At 45.9% G+C, this 14,395-nt stretch overlaps 1 protein-coding gene across 2 annotated transcripts in view; it reads left to right on the top strand.

Moving 5' to 3' along the window:
* zc3h3 (zinc finger CCCH-type containing 3) overlaps positions 1–14,395 on the top strand; it is a 178,964-nt gene that overhangs the window by 129,115 nt on the left and 35,454 nt on the right. For both annotated transcript variants that reach the window (XM_078398392.1, XM_078398394.1), the window contains 2 exons: positions 1,011–1,080; positions 10,992–11,123. In XM_078398392.1, the coding sequence (XP_078254518.1) occupies positions 1,011–1,080; positions 10,992–11,123 (202 nt within the window). The remainder of the gene's footprint in view (positions 1–1,010; positions 1,081–10,991; positions 11,124–14,395) is intronic.

Consider the following 14,395-nt stretch of genomic DNA (forward strand, 5'->3'; position numbering starts at 1 on the left):
ATAATGAATGATCTCTTGCTCTCTTGCTACCCACTTTGCTGCTGTAACACTGTAAATGTCCCCAGTATGGAACGAATAAAGGAATATATTATTATCACTATTATCAGTGGCTGCAGAATCGGTCCTGTCTGAATCTCAGTGACATGTTTGACCCCAACATAAACATTGCACAACATATCTCAGCCTCACCTGTGTAAGAAGGAACTGCAGATGCTGGTTTAAACCAAAGATAGACAAAAAAATGCTGGAGGAACTCAGCGGGACAGGCAGCATCTCTGGAGAGAAGGAATGGGTGCAGCTTCGGGTCGAGTCTGAAGAAAAGTCTCGATCCAAAACGTCACCAATTCCTTCTCTCCTGAGGTGCTGCCTGTCCCGCTGGGTCAACTCTTATGCAGCTAGGTTGCAGTCAGCACAGCAATCTTTTGAATCAGTCAAAACAGTCACTTTATAGGGTGGCACGGTGGCGCAGCGGTAGAGTTGCTGCCTCACAGCACCAGAGACCCGGGTTCCATCCTGACTACGGGTGCTGTCTGTATGAAGTTTGTACGTTCTCCCCGTGACCTGCGTGGGTTTTTTCCGGGTGCTCCGGTTTCCTCCCACACTCCAAAGACGTACAGGTCCATAGGTTAATTGGCTTCTAAAATTGTAAACTGTCCCTGGTATGTAGGTTAATTGGTATGTAGGTTATACAGGTATGTAGGTTAATTGGCTGGGTAAATGTAAAAATTGTCTGTAGTGTGTGTAGGATAGTGTTAGTGTGCGGGGATCGCTGGGCGGCGCGGACTTGGTGGGCCGAAAAGGCCTGTTTCCGCGCTGTATATATATGATGATATGATATGATATGATATGGTGTGTAGAGTACTGCTCGTGTACAGGGTGATCACTGGTCGGCATGGACTAGGTGGGCCGAAGGGCCTGATTACGCGCTGCATCTCTAAAGTCTATAGTGTAGGACATCAGAATGATGATGGTCTCCTGGCAGTTTTTAATCTTCACTTTCTTCTTGTCAGATTCCTACGTGGAACGTGTAAGCAAACTGATGGGACGTGTCCTTTCTCGCACAAAGTGTCAAAAGATAAGGTAGTGCTTTTTTTTCCAATTCGTCAGTGTGTAAAAACAAATTGTTTGAAATGTTTCCCACTTTCAAATAAGCTTGTTTAGTGTCATTGTGCGACTCTGGTATTTGCCGCATGGATCCATCATGAAACAAGCTCGGTGAAGGCAGTTGTTGCTCTTGGCTTTAGAGTGATTACAGCTTGACTCCTTCTGAAAAGGAGGAAAGAAAATTGACGAGAGTTGTGGAAAGTAATCACAAATTAAATTGTGCTAATCTCAGAGTAAATCGTCACTTAGGTAATAAACTTACTAATTACTCATTCACCAGGTAAATATGACTAAGCTTGAGAACTGTGGGAAAGAGAAGCATCAGCCTTAGTTCAGGAAAAATAAACTGCAGATAGAAACATAGAAAATAGGTGCAGGAGGAGGCCATTCGGCCCTTCGAGCCAGCACCACCATTCATTGTGATCATGGCTGATCATCTACGGGACAGTTGGCTTCCCGAGTGGGAGTGGAGGCAGATACGATAGTGGCTTTTAAGAGACTTTTACATAGGCACGTGGATAAGGGGGGATATGGGTGGCATGCAGGCAGAGGAGATTAGTTCCACTCAGCATCGTGTTCAGCACGGACATAGTGGGCTGATGGGCCTGTTCTTGTGCTTTACGGTTTTAATTTCAAGGATCTTAACAAAAGTGTAGATGTCCAGAAGCAAAATATTACAGACTTAAAAATGTGAAATAAAACGAAAAATGCTGAAAATGCTCAGCTAGTCAGGGAGCATCTGGAGGGAGAGAAAGAGAGTGAACGTTTCCTTCAAAACCATGAAGCCGAAGAGGCTGGAATCTTGTGTTGGAAGGAACTGCAGATGCTGGTTTAAACCAAAGATAGACACAAAAATCTGGAGTAACTCAGCAGGTCAGGCAGCATCTCTGGAGAGAAGGAATGGGTGACGTTTCACAGAGTACTGGAGTAACTCAGCAGGTCAGGTCGCATCTCTGGAGAGAAGGAGATACCCTTTTTCAGCGCTGGAATCTTGACCAAAACACAAAGTGCTGGAGGAATCAGTGGGTCAGGCAGCATCCGTGGAGAGAACTGACAGGTGACATTTTGGCTTGGGACTCTTCTTCAGAGTCATTAGTACACAGACCCCATGATAGTGGACCTAACTATCATGGACACACATTAGTACACAGACCCCACCTAACTATCATGGACATTAGTACACAGACCCCACCTGACTATCATGGACACACATTAGTACACAGACCTCACCTAACTATCATGGACACTCATTAGTACACAGACCCCACCTGACCATCGTGGACATTAGTACACAGTCCCCACCTGACCATCGTGGACATTAGTACACAGTCCCCACCTGACCATCATGGACACACATTAGTACACAGACCCCACCTGACCATCATGGACACACATTAGTACACAGACCCCACCTGACCATCGTGGACATTAGTACACAGACCCCACCTGACCATCATGGACACACATTAGTACACAGACCCCACCTGACCATCATGGACACACATTAGTACACAGACCCCACCTGACCATCATGGACACACATTAGTACACAGACCCCACCTGACCATCGTGGAGGAACAGCAACTGAAGATGCTCTGTGATGCTGAATAGAGTTGTTCAATTGGATGGATATTTATAGCTCAGAGAAAAGTTAGAATAAACTCTAAAAGCTGTCCCCCCATTCGGCGTAACTGTGTATGTTGACCTTTCTTCCATGTCCCTGCATTGTTCCCACTTGCACTTCCAATGTTGCGACGCCACGAACAAACGGGCGAGTGTGGGGTATTCTGGAGCCACAAACAGCACTGTGTTTCGCGGGCAGCAGCCAGCCCCGGTTCTGTGAGAAGCCCTCATCAGTTTGCAAATGCCCCCGCCACCGGCATGTTTGATTTATCACTGATGGGAGCAGGAAGCCGCAAGGAAGCAGCAACCTTGCTCCTGATCCAGTGGGCCCTGTTAACCTGCATTATTACAGAGAGCATCACACCGGGGGGCATTCATCATGCTCACAGGCACAGGCAGCAACAAGACTTGCTCAGCTCATTTTTTACTGTTCCTAAATATATAATAAAACATCTTTGCCAAATCAAATGGGGCAAAGTTGTAAGCAATTTATTGTGTAAGTAATTACCATAAATCTTTGCAAGTCTCTTTTTGTTGGTAAACTGGTAAATGCAGCGAACTTTGAAATATTTTAGTGGAACAATTTTCAATGTACCTCAGTACACGTGACAATGAACTAAACTGAACTGGACTGGACTGATTTTGTGAACATCAATGTATGCACGTTATCCAAAGGCCACACAATTGCTGGTCATATATCACTGTCACAGTTTAAACCATGAGTTGATCATGTGCTTAGAGTTTCTTTCCGCAGAAGGTGGTTCATTGTCAACATCTCGAGTTGATAATGAAAGAGTTTTAGTCCAGTCACAGAGCACAGAAACAGGCCCTTTGGTCCAACTCGCCCATGCACAGAATCTGATGGAGGGAGTCCCATTTGCCTGCATGTGTCCAGTGTTTCTCTAAACCGTTCCTATCACGGTGCCTGCCCAAGTGCCTTTTATCTCTGAAAAGAGAAACGAAACATAGGCGATGATGTAGAGAGATAATGAACAATGATTGTGTTGCAGAACTCCCGTCCGAGAGAGGAGGAAAACATCTTCATCTCCGAACATCATCGCCTATATCTCTCGTTTCCCTTATCCCTAACCAGTCTGAGGAAGGGTCTCAACCCGAAACGTCACCTATCCATATTCTCCACAGATGCTGCCAGACCCGCTGAGTTACTCCAGCATTCTGTGAAACGTCACCTATCCATGTTCTCCACAGATGCTGCCTGACCCGCTGAGTTACTCCAGCACACTGTGAAACGTCACCCATCCATGTTCTCCACAGATGCTGCCTGACCCGCTGAGTTACTCCCAAGTTATTGAGTTTATTGAGACAAAAAACTGGGCACTAGCTGTGCCACAGGGTGCTCTGTTTACTGGGCACCAATATGGGAACAAAGAATGAGCTGGCACTCTGGGAAATCTCCCAGCTCATTCACACTGCAGAGCAGGGGAAAGTGCTGACAAAATATACAAGGATATTGCCAGGACCTGCGGGTCTGAGCTATGGAGACTGGGCAGGCTAGGATTGTGCCTTGGAGCGTAGGCGGATGAGAGATTATCTTATAGAGGCGAATAAGATCATGAGGTAAATAGATTGGGTAGATGCACAGAGTCTTTTACCAAGAGTAGGGGAGTCAAGAATGAAGACATGGGTTTAAGTGGATATTTTATAGGAATCCGAGGGCATCTCTTTCACACAGTGTGTGGTGGGTGTATGAAATGAGCTGCCAGAGGAGGTAGTTGAGACAGAAACTATAACAACATTTATTGTTCCCAATGTTGGGCGAGTCCAGAACCAGGGGCCACAGTCTAGGAATAAAGAGGAGACCGTTTAAAACTGAGGTGACAAAGACCTTTTTCACCCAGAGAGTTGTGAATTTGTGGAATTCTCTGCCACAGAGGACAGTGGAGGCCAATTCATTGGATGAATTTAAAAGAGAGTTAGATGGAGCTCGAGGGGCTAGTGGAATCAAGGGATATGGGGAGAAGGTCGGCACGGGTTACTGATTGTGGATGATCAGCCATGATCACAATGAATGGCGGTGCTGGCTCGAAGGGCCAAATGGCCTCCTCCTGCACCTATTTTCTATGTTTCTATGTTAAAAGAGACTTGGACAGGTACATGGACAGGAAAGGCTTAGAGGGATATGGGCCAAATATGGGCAGGTTGGACGTGTAGCTGGGGCATCTTGGTCAGCATGGGCAGGCTGGGCTGAAGGGCTTGTTTCCGTGCTGTATTACTCTGTGACTAGTGGTGCAGTGGTCAAGTTACAAGACTAGCAGTCAGAGTTCTGTGCCATTAGTCCAAAGACATGAGTGTGAATGCCACTGTGACAGCTGGGGATTTTATATTCTGTCATGAAATGAATGTGGGCTTGGAAATAAATAATCTAATCCCAATAATAGTAACGATGAATCTCTCAGATGATCATAAACTCTCCTGGTTTGGGACAAAGACCCATCATTTATTTATTTGCCTCTGTACTCCACAATTTGAGATTTGTAAAAGAAAAAAAATCACATGTGGTTAAAGTGCACATTGTCAGATTTTAATAAAGGCCATTTTTATACATTTTGGTTTCACCATGTAGAAATTACAGCTGTGTAACATAGTCCCCCCATTTCAGGGCACCATAATGTTTGGGACACATGGCTTCACAGGTGTTTGTAATTGCTCAGGTGTGTTTAAATGCCTCCTTAATGCAGGTATAAGAGAGCTCTCAGCACCTAGTCTTTTCTCCAGTCTTTCCATCACCTTTGGAAACTTTTATTGCCGTTTATCAACATGAGGACCAAAGTTGTGCCAATGAAAGTCAAAGAAGCCATTATGAGACTGAGAAACAAGAATAAAACTGTTAGAGACATCAGCCAAACCTTAGGCTTACCAAAATCAACTGTTTGGAACATCATTGCGAAGAAAGGGAGCACTGGTAAGTTCACTAATCACAAACTAATGCTGTGTCCCAAACATTATGGTGCCCTGAAATGGGGGGACTATGTATAAACATTGCTGTAATTTCTACATGGTGAAACCAAAATGTATAAAAATGGCCTTTATTAAAATCTGACAATGTGCACTTTAACCACATGTGATGTTTTTTCTATTACAAATCTCAAAGTGTGGAGTACAGAGGCAAATAACTAAACCATGGGTCTTTGTCCCAAACATTATGGAGGGCTCTGTATTAGTTGTACAGCTTAGGTTCTGCTTTATTTTTGATTACTGAGTGTCCTCAGCATGCTGTCGTCCTGCAAGTAAATGCTAAGGAAACGTAATATGATATGTGGGTGACCAATTGCCCTAATAACTCCTCACATCTAATGGCGTTTACTAATGTTGCTGTGAAATTCCTTGGGACGTTCTGTTAAATTAAAGACGCTATATAAATGCTCATAATGTTTATTGTGCCATTACGAAGATTATTTCTGTACAGTGCAGGGAGTATTTAAAGTAACTTCCTCAAAACCCAGAGGGTTCAGTTTGAATTTAATTCATTCCACCAAGGACTGTACCAACTCGAGATTTGCATAGAGTTATAGAGTGATACAGCGTGGAAACAGGCCCTTCGGCCCAACTTGCTCACACCGACCAACATGCCCCATCTACACTAGTCCCACCTGCCCACACCGACCAACATGCCCCATCTACACTAGTCCCACCTGCCCACACCGACCAACATGCCCCATCTACACTAGTCCCACCTGCCTGCGTTCGGCCCATATTCCTCTAAACCTGTCCTATCCATGTACCTGTCCAAGTGTTTCGCTAAAGTTGCACAGTGCCTGCCTCAACTACCTCACGCAGCACGTTCCATACACCCACCCAAAAAGAGTTACCCCTCGGGTTCCCGTCAAATCTTTCCCCTCTCACCGTAAACCTATGCCCTCTGGTCCTCGATTCCCCTACTCTGGGCAAGAGACTCTGTGCATCTACCCGATCTATTCCCCTCATGATTTTGTACACCTCCATAAGATCACCCCTCATCCTCCTGCGCTCCAAGGAATAAACCGCTAGCCTGCTCAACTTCTCCCTACAGCTCAGACCTTTGAGTCCTGGCAACATCTTGGTAAATCTTCTCTGAACCCTTTCAAGCTTAACAATATCTTTCCTAAAACACGGTTTTAGTTTTAGTTTAGAGATACAGAGCGGAAACAGGCCCTTCGGCCCACCGGGTCCGCGCCGACCAGCGATCCCCGCACATTAACACTATCCTATCCCCACGAGGGACAATTTTTACATTGACCAAGCCAATTAACCTACAAGAGGTCCTCCTGCAGTTGTACAGGGCCCTAGTGAGACCGCACCGGGAGTACTGTGTGCAGTTTTGGTCTCCAAATTTGAGGAAGGATATTCTTGCTATTGAGGGCGTGCAGCGTAGGTTTACGAGGTTAATTCCCGGAATGGCGGGACTGTCATATGTTGAAAGACTGGAGCGACTAGGCTTGTACACACTGGAATTTAGAAGGATGAGAGGAGATCTTATCGAAACGTATAAGATTATTAAGGGGTTGGACACGTTAGAGGCAGGAAACATGTTCCCAATGTTGGGGGAGTCCAGAACCAGGGGCCACAGTTTAAGAATAAGGGGTAGACCATTTAGAACTGAGATGAGGAAAAACTTTTTCAGTCAGAGAGTTGTGAATCTGTGGAATTCTCTGCCTCGGAAGGCAGTGGAGGCCAATTCTCTGAATGCATTCAAGAGAGAGCTAGATAGAGCTCTTAAGGTTAGCGGAGTCAGGAGGTATGGGGAGAAGGCAGGAACGGGGTACTGATTGAGAATGATCAGCCATGATCGCATTGAATGGCGGTGCTGGCTCGAAGGGCCGAATGGCCTCCTCCTGCACCTATTGTCAATTAAACCTGCACGTCTTTGGAGTGTGGGAGAAAACCGAAGATCTCGGAGAAAACCCACGCAGGTGACGGGGAGAACGTACAAACTCCGTACAGACAGCACCCGTAGTGGGGATGGAAACCCGGGTCTCCGGCGCTGCATTCGCTGTGAGGCAGCAACTCTACAGCTGCGCCACCGTGCCGCCCTGATGAGGGGGGACCTCATAGAAACATACAGAATAGTGAAAGGCTTGGATATGTGGATGTGGAGAGGATGTTTCCACTAGTGGGAGAGTCTAGGACCAGAGGTCATAGCCTCAGAATTAAAGAACGTTCCTTTAGGAAGGAGATGAGGGATTTCTTTAGTCAGAGGGTGTTGAATCTGTGGAATTCTTTGCCACTGAAGGCTGTGGAGGCCAAGTCAGTGGATATTTTTAAGGCAGAGATAGATAGGTTCTTGATTAGTGCGGGTGTCAGGGGTTATGGGGAGAAGGCAGGAGAATGTGGCTATGAGGGAGAGATAGATCAGCCGTGATTGAATGGTAGAGTAGACGATGGGCCGAATGGCCTAATTCTGCTCCTATCACTTACGACCTTATGATAACACCAGGTTCAATCCTGACTGCAGATGCTGTCTGTATGGAGTTTGCACGTTCTCTCTGTGACCGCGTGAGTTTTCTCTATGTCCTATAGTTTCCTCCCGCACTCCAAAGACGTGTAGGTTTGTTGGTTTGATAAAGTTGTAAAATGGTTCCCGGTGTGTAGGATAGTGCTAGTGTGTGGGGTGATTGATCGCTGGCGGATGTGGACTCAGTAGGCCGCAGGACCTGTTTCCGCGCTGTATCTGCTGAAAAATCAACTGTGTGCAGCTGATGAACTGAGGATATATGACACAGATGGGTCAGGTTGTTCTGTAGTCTAGTGAAAGCAAGGATGGAAAGCATTGAACACCATTATCTATTTTCTCTCCCCTGCTTATGGAGAATCAGCACTTTCCCTTGTAATAGAGCTGGAAAATTCATTTTGTGCAGTTTTGGGGCCTCTTATTATGTTCAGCTTCATTAACCACCGTGTTAGATTTTCCTGTATGAGTGCTTTATAATGGTGAGAAAAAGCTTCAGAAGCCTTGGCTAATGGAAGCCCAGTCCTCATACTTGATGTCAGCTTGCAACAGGGTATAACGCAAGTTAATTGAAATAACTACGCCAGTTTTTCTTGTTTACAGCTTCATTTTAAGAAATGTGTGCATGCTCCAAACTATTAAATTAGCTGTAAAAAAAACTGATGCGAGAACTTCTTATCTTTGTTTATGCCGCAGAGTGTCAAAAATGTTGGTTGCATTAGGATTGGATGTCAAAGCTTTCTGTGTTCATGGGTCATTTACTAGACCCCCTTAAGCCCACTGCGCAATTAAAGTTCGAAAACTCACCAACACTTCTTCGCTTAAGCAAACATTTGGTGTCATTAATTTCCACTTCAAAAAAGTCAAAGGAATTAGTTTTTATCTCCTAATGAGGCTCTTTATTAAACCACCAACTCGACAACATGGGGCAGATAAAGTTGGTCGAGTGGAGCGTAAGGGCTGGGATAAAAGCCATTCTACTAGGGGTTGTTATTCACGCACGCTGACTGCGGGTTGTAGATTTGCACTGTGGGACGGACAACGATCAACATACAACGCCCCGGGTGGCAAACTGGCCCAATGTGAGACCAGCGCATTGAAGCCATTGCCTGGAGTTCTTCTGCAGTTAGATAATTCTGGATGAAGAAGATTTTCAGCTCCATCAACTCCCACTCCAGCAACCGAACATTGCAGTCTTCCGCAGGTTGGTTTTCAATGGTTCTGAACAAGCAGAAACACTCTCCACAACTGCAGCAGTTTCCCCAGGAGGGCATTGGACTCATTCCCACCATGAACTGCTCAGCCTTCTTTGATTTTCAACCGTGTTTCACGTTCTCTCAATTCCTTCTTCGATCATTGAAAAGTCCAGCACTGTCTGCCGTACAGTAGGCCATAAAGCCTCTTAAACGCCGCCACTCCTCGTATCAGCCTCCATCACCACCCCAGGCAGCACGTTCCTGCCATCCTCATTGAAACATGCAGAATAGTGGATGTGGAGAGGATGTTTCCACTAGTGGGAGAGTCTAGGGCCAGAGGTCACAGCCTCAGAATTAAAGGACGTTCTTTTAGGAAGGAGATGAGGAGGAATTTCGTGAGTCTGAGGGCGGTGAATCTGGAATTCTGCCACAGACGGCTGTGGAGGCCAAGTCAGTGGATATTTTTAGAAACATCGAAAATAGGTGCAGGAGGAGACCATTTGGCCCTTCGAGCCAGCACCACCATTCATTGTGATCATGGCTGATCATTCACAATCAGTAACCCGTGCCTGCCTTCTCCCCATATCCCTTGATTCCACTAGCCCCTAGAGCTCTATCTAACTCTCTTTTAAATTCATCCAGTGAATTGGCCTCCACTGCCGTCTGTGGCAGAGAATTCCACAAATTCACAACTCTTTGGGTTAAAAAGTTTCTTCTCACCTCAGTTTTAAATGGCCTCCCCTTTATTCTTAGTCTGTGGCCCCTGGTTCTGGACTCCCCAGAATTATATCTAGTTGTTCCTCCTGAACTAACTTGTGAAGAAGGGTCCCGACCCAAAATATCACTTATCCATGTTCTCCAGAGATGCTGCCTGACCCGTTGAGTTACTCCAGCACTCTGAAACGTCACCTATCCATGTTCTCCACAGATGCTGCCTGACCCGCTGAGTTACTCCCGCACTCTGTGAAACGTCACCTATCCATGTTCTCCACAGATGCTGCCTGACCCGCTGAGTTACTCCAGCACTCTGTGAAACATCACCTATCCATGTTCTCCACAGATGCTGCCTGACCCGCTGAGTTACTCCAGCACTTCACGTTGTGCTTTACAGAAGGTTGTGGCAGTGGAATTGTCAGTTTCTGAGTTTGTGTGGAATTGGAGCTCTCCAGCAATGTGTCACAATGATGCAGTGGATCACCAACACAGACGGAAAGAATTCAATGATCCTAGAATATTTTAAATCCGCATTACTGATGTGCACTTAAGTCTATTAAAGCTGTGTTCGATATTCTGTAATTCCAAATTGATTGATAGCTGAGCATGGGTCTAGGTGCACTTGAGTAAGCAGATTACAGCAGCACCAGCACTAGCTTGTTGGTTGATAATGCATCTATGCAGATGCTCAATACAAAATGCAACTTCCAAATGCCAGGGGACATTGTTCACTTCAGGATAGCTGGGGAACAGTTATTAGTGCGAGCAGGTACTTAGATCAGAAGCAACCTGGAAATGAACCAGTCACTCATATGTAGAGTGTGTTTATCTTTTCTGCTGTTTCATTGATCAGACGTTGGAACGCACGGCTCATAAAGGTTCAACTCTGTTTTCCGCTTGTGTTCCAGATGCCTGTTTGCTCGTACTACCTCAAAGGGATCTGCAGCAACAATAACTGCCCATACAGCCACGTGTATGTGTCGAGGAAGGCAGAGGTTTGCAAAGATTTCTTGAAGGGATACTGCCCACTGGGACCAAAGGTACATTAACACGATAATATGAAATGGTCATTGCTACCACTGTTCAATTATTGAAAGGCTGTCACAAAATGCTGGAGTAACTCTGCGGGACAGACAGCATCTCTGGAGAGAAAGAATGGGTGACGTTTCGGGTCGACACCCGTCTTCATATTCAGTCTGACCCTGTTGACCCAAAACGTCACCCATTCCTTCTCTCCAGAGATGCTGCCTGACCCGCAGAGTTACTCCAGCATTTTGTGTCCATCTTCGGTGTAAACCAGCACCTGCAGTTCCTTTCTACACTTTTCTAAGAGGATGTTGCCAGGACTTGAGGGCCTGAACTATATGCAGAGGTTGAGCAGGCTAGGACTCTATTCCTTGGAGCGCAGGAGGATGAGGGGCGATCTTATAGAGGGGTACAAAATCATGAAAGAGTGGGTAAATGCACAGTCTCTTGCCCAGAGAAGAATCAAAAACTGGAGGACATAGATTTAAGGTGAGGGAGGAAAGATTTCATGGAACCCAGAGGGGTACCTTTTTCACATAGAGGGTGGTGGGTGTATGAATCAAGCTGCTGGAGGAGTTAGTTGAAGCAGTTGGTATCGTAACATTTAAGAGACATTTAGCACAGCGCCAGAGACCTAGGTTCCATCCTGACTACCGGAGCTTTTCTGTACGGAGTTTGTACGTTCTCCCCATAACCTGCGTGGGTTTACTCCGAGATCTTTGGTTTATTCCCATAACTTCAAAGATGTAAAGGTTTGCAGGTTAATTGGCTTGGTATACATGTAAATTGACCCTCGTGTGTAAGATAGCGTTAATTTGCGGGGATCGCTGGTCGGTGCCTACTCAGTTGGCCAAAGGGCCTGTTCCGCACTGTATCTCTAAACTAAACTAAACATGGTTTAGAGGGATATTGGCCAACTGAGTAGGCACCGAGACAGGCAGGTAGGACAAGTGTAGATGGGGCATCTTGGTCAGTGTGGCCAAGGTGTATATATGACTCTAAAAGTCTTGTTATTTTGTGGTCAGATAGAACAATGTGTTGATCATTCAATCAATGTATATAAATGCTGATAAGTGAGTAAGTGTCCCATTTTAACCACAGATCAACATCAATGCTGACACTTCACTGTTGGATATGGAATAAGTCTCCCCACCTTGGTGGGCAGGCACAATATTGGACAAAAATAACTCCCTGTAGTATGAATGAATAAGTTTATTGGCCAAGTATGTACACATACAAGGAATGTGCCTTGGTGCTCCGCTCGCAAGTAACAACACGAACATACAGTAAACAATTAAGAATAAAGCATAAAACATTAAGAACACAACATTATAGTTTAAACATGTGAGTGAAATAAACCAGAGCAAAATGAGACGACAGACGGTGGTTATTGAGTAGAGCTACTACTCGCGGATAAAAGCTGTGTTTATGTCCGGCTGTGGCTGCTTTGACATTCCGGAGTTGCCTTCCAGAGGGAAGTGCTACAAAGAGTTTGTGGCCAGGGTGAGAGGGGTCAGAGATGATCTTGCCCGCTCGCTTCCTGGCCCTTGCAGTGTACAGTTCATCAATGGGGGGAAGGTTGCAGCCAACAACCTTCTCAGCTGATCGAATATATAATTACCTATTTTAATTCATGCTGTGGTCTTGCAATTAAGGCCATGGAAATGTTGTGAACGTAATGGGCAGCACCGTGGTGCAGCGGTCGAACTGCTGCCTTGCAGGTTAAATCCTAACTCAGGCTGCCGTCTGTACGGAGTTTGTCCGTGCGCCCTTGTGATCAACGTGGGTTTGCCCCGGGTGTATCTTCTTTGGCCATCTTCCTTCCCCTCCCTTCCTCACAATCTCACTCTCTGTCTCTTTCACTCTCACTCTCTGTCCCTCTCACTCTCTCTCTGTCTCTCTCACTCTCTCTCTATCTCTCTCACTCTCTGTCCCTCTCACTCTCTCTACTCTGTCTCTCTCTCTCTCTGTCTCTCTCACTCTCACTCTGTCCCTCTCACTCTCTCTCTCTCTCTCTCTGTCTCTCTCACTCTCTGTCTCTCTCACTCTCACTCTGTCCCTCTCACTCGCTCTCTATCTCTCTCTCTCTCTGTCTCTCTCACTCTCACTCTCTGTCCCTCTCACTCTCTCTGTCTCTCTCACTGTCCCTCTCACTCTCTGTCCCTCTCTCTCTCTCTGTCTCTCCCTGTCTCTCATTCTTTCTCTCTCACTGTCTCTTTCTCACACTCGTTCTCACTCTGTCCCTCTCACTCTCTCTCTCTCTGTGTCTCTCTCTCACTATCGCTCTCTTGCTCTCTCACACTCCCTCTCTCACACACTCTTACACTCTCTCTCTCACACACACTCACTCAAACGTAATCGACACACATGTACGAAGCACAATGGCTAGAACTGCGTCTCATGCTGAGAAGGCAAGTGTTGATGGTGGATAACCCTGATTATGAAATGAAGCTCCCACTTGGAGCTGAGTGGAGTCACCGTATATTTCCATTCTCCTCACTGCCTGTGAAACGGTTGTGTGGATAACGCAATTCAACCTCACGTGAGAAACACACTCTTTCGGGTAGCGTGCAAACTTCCTCGCTGTTGTGCTTACCTGAAAAAGGAACTAAATAGCTCCATAATTCAAATGAGGAAAGTCCCATATTTTCTTTGGATCAATAGAAATGTGTGATGTATTATAAATACTAAGTGCTTGCAGCAAGATGAAGAAGATGTTTTGGTGCAACATTATTTCATTACGCCAGGGATATAGATTTTGGAACGATGATCACCCCATTTGCCTCCACAATTCTTTCCCTTTTTCGATAATCAAAATCCAGTTGCATGAAGGATGGCAACAGATGGAGGGAGAGGCTTAGCGGTAGTGTTGCTGCCTCACAGCGCCAGAGACCCGGGTTCACTCCTGACTGCGGGTGCTGTTTGTACATTCTCCCTGTGACCGCGTGGGTTTTAGAACATAGAAACATAGCAATAGGTGCAGGAGGAGGCCATTTGGTCCTTCGAGCCAACACCACCATTCATTTTGATCATGGCTGATCATCCACAATCAGTAACCCGTGCCTGCCTTCTCCCCAGATCCCTTGATTCCACTAGGCCCTAGAGCTCTATCTAACTCTCTTTTAAATTCATCCAGTGAATCGGCCTCCACTGCCCTCTGTGGCAGAGAATTCTACAAATTCACAACTCTCTGGGTGATAAAGTTTCTTCTCACCTCAGTTTTAAATGACCTACCCCTTCTTCTTAGACTGTGGCCCCTGGTTCTGGACTCCCCCAACATTGGAAA

The sequence above is a fragment of the Rhinoraja longicauda genome, chromosome 4 (assembly GCF_053455715.1).
Source record: "Rhinoraja longicauda isolate Sanriku21f chromosome 4, sRhiLon1.1, whole genome shotgun sequence".
NCBI classification, from domain to species: domain Eukaryota; kingdom Metazoa; phylum Chordata; class Chondrichthyes; order Rajiformes; family Arhynchobatidae; genus Rhinoraja; species Rhinoraja longicauda.